Raw genomic sequence first — 7,053 nt, 5'->3', positions numbered from 1 at the left:
TCTTCCTCGTTTCCCCATGTTTCACTTTCTGAAAGAGAGGTGCAATTACTTATTCATCTTTGCATTGTCAGCCCCTCAACTGAACCAAGATCCACATCCTCATTTCACATATTCATGGGTCTTTTCTACCGTAAAATCTTCCGCAAAATATTTCAAGTGAATGAATGACTAGGTAAAGAGTAATTGGAATCATATACATGAAGAACATAGTTACCAATGGCACAAATTACTGGAAGGAAAATAAAACTCAAGAAATGTATCAGTTGCTTACAGATGAGAAAATAAACGTGATAAGAATAACATACAATTTTGGCTTCTTCTAGTGTTGTCAGTGACTTTCTTCAGCTTCCTCCCAAACAATCTCCTCAGAGCCAAAGCCACCTCCTTGTTCCTAAGGGTGTATATCAGTGGATTCAGAGCCGGGGTGACGGTAGTGTGTGTGACAGCTGCAAACCGTTCCTGTATTACGGAGCCCGCAGAGGTCGGGGGAATGTAGGTGAGCCCCACGGTTCCATAAAAGAGAGACACCACCATGAAGTGGGAGCCACAGGTGGTCAGAGCCTTGCGGAGCACACCGCAGTTCTGGCTCTTGAGCAGAAGAAAGCCAATGATGTAGAAATAGGACAGGAGCGTGAGGAAGCATGCCGCCATAGCTAAGCTGCAAGTGACCATGAAAATGAGCCACTGATTGAGCTGTATGTCACCACAAGCCAATTCTAAGAGTGGCTTCACATCACAGAAGAAGTGATTGAGCTTCAGAGAATGGCAGAAGCTCAGGCGTGCGGTCATGACAGAATGCATCAGAGCATAAAAGAAGCTGGTGAGCCAGGCCACGGCTGCCAAGAGGACGCACACCTGGGGGCTCATGATGACAGTGTAGCGAAGTGGGTAGCAGATGGCCACGAATCGGTCAAAGCCCATAATGGCCAGCAAGATGGCTTCAGTGCAGCCCAGAAAGTGGAAGAAGTGTAGCTGCGTGATGCAGCCTAGGAAAGATATGGTCCTGCGAGTGGAGAGGAGGGTTGACATTAGCTTGGGCAGCGTCACTGAAGAATAGCAGATATCCAGACAAGAGAGGTTTCCCAGGAAAAAATACATAGGGGAGTGGAGTCTTGGCTCTGAGATGACAATCACTAATATGGACCCATTTCCAAGAAGATCGATCATGTACAGAATGAGGAAAGTCATAAAGATTACAGGCTGTAGCTCTCGCATGGAGGTCAGTTCCAGCAAAATAAACTCATTCACTGCAGTGATGTTCTCCATGGCTTTAAGAAGAAAAATAACTGATAATTAGCAAAACTGTTCCATACAACGTATGGGTTAAATGAAACAATTTTTTTTGTCTGCAAGTTTATAAGGGTCATCCATGGTGAGAAAAATGCTTAGCAATGTTAAAATTGAATTCATTTGCAACATAATTAAGGAAGACAGCAATATGTGAGAAAGTCTGGTCAGTGTGATGTATGTAATATACAGAAGTAAGAAGCATATTCAGAATGCTAAGCCGAACCTAAAGAACAGCCCATATGGAAAAAATGCAGATATCTAATGAATACATTTTAAAAAGTAAGATAATGGCAAAAATTAACAAGTCAGGAAGCAACAGATGTTGGTGAGGGTGTGGAGAAAGGGGATCCGTCTTACACTGTTGGTGGGAATGCAGGCTGGGGCAGCCACTCTGGAAAACAGTATGGAGGTTCCTCAGGACATTAAAAATACAGCTACCCTATGACCCAGGAATTGCACTTCTAGGTATTTACCTCAAAGATACAGATGTAGTGAAAAGAAGGGCCACATGCACCCCAATATTCATAGCAGCAATGTCCACAATAGCCAAACTGTGGAAGGAGCCGAGATGCCCTTCAACAGATGAATGGATAAAGATGTGGTCCATATACACAATGGAATATTACTCAGCCATCAGAAAGGATGAATACCCACCATTTGCATCGACATGGATGGAACTGGAGAGGATTATGCTAAGTGAAATAAGTCAAGCAAAGAAAGACAATTATCATATGATTTCACTTATATGTAGAACATAAGGAAGAGCATGGTGGACGTTAGGAGAAGAAAGGAAAAATGAAGGGGAGAAATTAGAGGGGGAGGTGAACCATGAAAGACTATGGACTCTGGGAAACAAATTGAGGGTTTCAGAGAGGAGGGGGGTGGGGGGTGGGCTAGCCCAGTGATGGGTATTAAGTAGGGCAGGTTTCACACGGAGCCCTGGGTGTTATACACAAACAATGAATCATGGAAACTACATCAAAAACTAAGGATGTACTGTATGGTGACTAACATAATAAAAAAGAGAGAGAGAGAGAGAGAGAACGGGACTCAATGTCAGCTTCATTGATAGCATTAAAATTAATATATCTGATGAGTCCATCTGCCATATTTGTAAGAATTGAAATATTTCTGGGTACTGGTAGAAGCACAGCAATAGATTTAAATCTCCTCAGTGTATTCTAAAATAATAATAATAAAGTTTCTCACAACCTAAACCTCCATGAAACCAGAAGACATTTTTAAAAAGCCACAAACTTTAAATAGTGTGTAGGCAGAGGGCATATGAATCAGCAGTCACCAGGGCATCCCAGCGGCAGGGTGGAAACCCCACTGCACTGAGAAGTCTTAGTAGCAGAACGTTGAAAACAGCAGAAATAATCAGTCTCAAAAAGGGCATGCCTCACACTGACTGTGACTTTCTTGGGAGCTTCAAAAAGGGCAAGTTGGGGGTGCAGACAGTATCAAAGTGACGGGGAAACCATGTTAGTGCATGGACATTACAAGTGCGGCAGAAGAGGGACCAGTGAGCCAGGCACCTGGGGAAGGGGTCCCTTCCCTTTTCCCATACAAACCACCTGCAGGTAACTTGTTCCCCCCAAATCCAATTTACTCATATGTGAACAATAAGTAGGGAAATGTCTGCATCCACATGAAAGTACAGCAAGAAAACAACCCAGATGGTTTCACTCATACGTGGAACATAAGCAAGAGCACAGAGGACCACAGGGGAAAGGAGGGAAATCTGAAGGGGGAGAAATCAGAGAGGGAGAGGAACTATGAGAGGCTATGGACCGTGGGAAACAAACTGAGGGTTTCAGAGGTGAGGGGGTGGGGGGATGGGGTAACCAGGTGATGGGTATTAAGGAGGGCACGTGTTGGGATGAGAACTGGGCATTATACGTAACTAGTGAATCATTGGACACTACATCAAAAACAAATTATGTACTATACAGTGGCTAACTGAACATACTAAAAAGAAGAAAAGAAAACAACACAGGGAAAAAAAAGAAAATCAAGTTTTCTCAACAGAATATATGTCATCTGAAAAAGTGTTTGTAGTGAAAAATAGGAAAGTTACTCTGTACTGTTCCTAATGGAAGCAACTGAAACCATAACAGAATGTTTTAATCGGCAAAAAATATACAAATAAGTTAAACAGAAATTTAAATTAAAATACAATGATATGCAACTTTGATGAAAATCAAAACGTTTGTCAGGACATATTTGCTTGAGGGTGGCAAAAATACACCAGGTAGGAATGTCAATTGATTTAAAATCTGGGGGCGCCTGGGTGGCACAGCGGTTAAGCGTCTGCCTTCGGCTCAGGGCGTGATCCCGGCGTTATGGGATCGAGCCCCACATCAGGCTCTTCCGCTATGAGCCTGCTTCNGGACATATTTGCTTGAGGGTGGCAAAAATACACCAGGTAGGAATGTCAATTGATTTAAAATCTGAGACAATTTGGCAAAAACTATCAAATACAAAAATCTCACAGACTCTAAACTGGCAATTCCACTTCCTAGATTGCTCTTCAGAAGTGTCTGCAAGTGCCAAACATTATATTCATTTAAGCATTACAAGACCACAGACCAGCTAAATGACCAGAGGGGACTAGTTAAATAATTTTAAGTACATGGGAATGTTAAATTAAACAAGGCAGCCCTCTATGCACTGTACTTAGTCATTTGCGCACACACACACACACACACACACACACTCACAAACACACTGGGTAAATGCATATATGCAGGTATATGCCCTTAAACAAAAAGTGAATAATTAAGCAAATCAAAAAATTCAAAGCTTTTCCAGCAAAAGATTTGTTCCACAAGACTGCTTGTTCTTTTCTGTCATTTTAACAATCTAAATTCAAAGAGATTTCCCAGTTTCTCCCACTCACTATTTCTGATGGTCTCAATTCCTTTCCGTTAAAAAACAAAAAAACAAAAAACAAAAAAACCCCAACAACTCCTAATCTAATCTCTTTTATTCTACATTCTAACTGTGAATTCACCCTACTCTTTACTCTCTTCTATACACACCTTGAATTAAATATGTATTTTTGGTGCATAAGGAAATCCAAGAATCAGTGTTGTAATATATTGATTATCTCTGAATAAAATAAACAAAAAGATTTGCTGCTCAAAATCTTATATGACAAATATCTCATATCTAAGTGTAGAATACATCACAAGAGACTTTGCCCTCCTTCCCGTTCTGACCACAAAACAAACAAGCTGAATCCCCTCTGACTCTCCCTAGTGAGGTCTCGGGCACAGATGTCTTGGGAACTCCTCTCAAAGGATTATTCTATTTTTCTCTCTCAATAAATAATTATTTTCATTTTGTTGGTGTACTTATGAGACCATTTTGCTACGTCTAATGTGAAATAAAAGTTGTGGCAGAGCCTGTGATGTTCACTTAAAAAGTAAAGAAAAGAAAATACATAATAAAAATGAGACACAACTCATATCCTTAAAAATTCTAACAGTGAATGGGTACAAATTGTGTCATCATTTAGAGAAATATATTAAGAAACCAAAGGATGATAAAGTTTAAACTGAGCCATTTGGATACAGAAAGGGTGCATGATTTAACTTAAGAAAATGTCAAATGGAAAAGAGAAACAACCAAAATGTACTACTGGGGCTTCATCAAGATGGAAAGCTTTTGAGCAGCAGAGGAAACAGTCAACAAAACTAAGAGGCAAACCACAGAATGGGAGAAGATATCTGCAAATGACATTATGGATAAAGGACTAGAATCCAAGATCTGTAAAGAACTTATCAAGCTCAACACCCAAAAAGCAAAGAATCCAGTCAAGAAATGGGCAGAAGACATGAACAGACATTTCTCCAAAGAAGATACAAATTGGCCAAAGACAAATAAGAAAATGCTCCACATCACTCAGCATCAGGGAAACACAAATCAGAACCACAATGAGATCNATTGGTATATATCCCAAAGATTCAACTATAGTGATCTGAAAGGGCATCTGCACCCCAATGTTTATAGCAACAATGTCCACAAAAGCCAAACTGTGAAAGAGCCCAGATGTCCATCGACAGATGAATGGATAAAATAAGATGTGGCATATATCTATATATACAATTGATTATTACTCCACCATCATCAGAAAGGATGAAATCCCACCATTTACATCGACATGGATGGAGCTGGAGGGTATTATGATGAGTGAAATAAGTCAAACAGAGAAAGACAATTATCATATGGTTTCACTCATGTGGAATATAAGAACCAGTGCAAAGGACCTTAGAGGAAAGGTTGGAAAACTGAATGGGAAGAAATCAGAGAGGGAGACAAACCATGAGAAACTCTTGACTCTAGGAAACAAACTGAGGATTGTGGAAGAAGAGGTGGGTGGAGGGATGGGGTAACTGGGTGATGAGCATGTGATATGACTAAACCCTACATCTGAAACTATGTACTATATTTTGGCTAATTGAATTGCAGTTAAAAAGAAAGAAACAACAACAACAACAAAAATAACAACTTCTTAGCTGTCCCCCTGCTTGTGTTCCCTGTCTTGCTGTCTCTCTCTGTCAAACAGAGTCTTTAAAAAACAAAAATCATGTGACCATCTCAACCGACACAGAAAAAGCACTTGACAAGAGTCAACATCTACTTATAATAAAAACTCTCAGAAAAATGGATATTGAGGGAATGTACCTCAACATAAAAAAAGCCATATGTAATTTCCTCTGTATTAGCAAGAATGTTTTGTATTTCCTGGATGCTAATTTTACCTTTTTTGGCTGTATGTACAGTAAATATCTTTTCTTATTTTGTCTTATTTTCACCTTTATTAATAATGTCTCTTTCATACACATTTTTCCCTTAATTGCAAGTGGTCCAAAGATAGCCACTTTTCCTCATTGATTTTGATTTTCTAGTACCACGAATATATTCTCCTAAAGATCTTTCCAAATATTTAAAACTTACTTTTTACATTCATGTCTACATATATTTGTCATCTTTATGAGAAGAGAGATGATATGAACAATTGGGTTTTTTTAATGTTTTTTATTATATTATGTTAGTCACCATACAGTACATCCCTGGTTTCTGATGTAAAGTTCGATGATTCATTAGTTGCGTATAACACCCAGTGCACCATGCAATACGTGCCCTCCTTACTACCCATCACCAGTCTATCCCATTCCCCCACCNTTTGGCTAATTGAATTGCAGTTAAAAAGAAAGAAACAACAACAACAACAAAAATAACAACTTCTTAGCTGTCCCCCTGCTTGTGTTCCCTGTCTTGCTGTCTCTCTCTGTCAAACAGAGTCTTTAAAAAACAAAAATCATGTGACCATCTCAACCGACACAGAAAAAGCACTTGACAAGAGTCAACATCTACTTATAATAAAAACTCTCAGAAAAATGGATATTGAGGGAATGTACCTCAACATAAAAAAGCCATATGTAATTTCCTCTGTATTAGCAAGAATGTTTTGTATTTTCTGGATTCTAATTTTACCTTTTTGGCTGTATGTACAGTAAATATCTTTTCTTATTTTGTCTTATTTTCACCTTTATTAATATTGTCTCTTTCATACACATTTTTCCCTTAATTGCAAGTGGTCCAAAGATAGCCACTTTTCCTCATTGATTTTGATTTTCTAGTACCACGAATATATTCTCCTAAAGATCTTTCCAAATATTTAAAACTTACTTTTTACATTCATGTCTACATATATTTGTCATCTTTATGAGAAGAGAGATGATATGAACAATT

General features: G+C 39.1%; 1 protein-coding gene across 1 annotated transcript; it reads right to left on the bottom strand.

The window, feature by feature from the left end:
- Positions 1-267: 267 nt before the first annotated feature.
- LOC100472814 (olfactory receptor 12D3-like) lies at positions 268-1,266 on the bottom strand. The gene has a single exon (XM_002929478.4). The coding sequence runs from the start codon at positions 1,264-1,266 to the stop codon at positions 268-270; it is 999 nt and encodes a 332-aa protein (XP_002929524.1).
- Positions 1,267-7,053: the final 5,787 nt, after the last annotated feature.

Source organism: Ailuropoda melanoleuca, chromosome 18 (assembly GCF_002007445.2).
Source record: "Ailuropoda melanoleuca isolate Jingjing chromosome 18, ASM200744v2, whole genome shotgun sequence".
Lineage (NCBI taxonomy): Eukaryota > Metazoa > Chordata > Mammalia > Carnivora > Ursidae > Ailuropoda > Ailuropoda melanoleuca.
Note: the sequence above shows the minus strand (reverse complement) of the source record. Positions and strands in the feature narration are given on the sequence as shown.

Coding starts and splice junctions, on each gene's coding strand:
- LOC100472814 (XM_002929478.4), bottom strand. CDS start 1,266: ATGGAGAACATCACTGCAGTGAATGAGTTTATTTTGCTGGAACTGACC.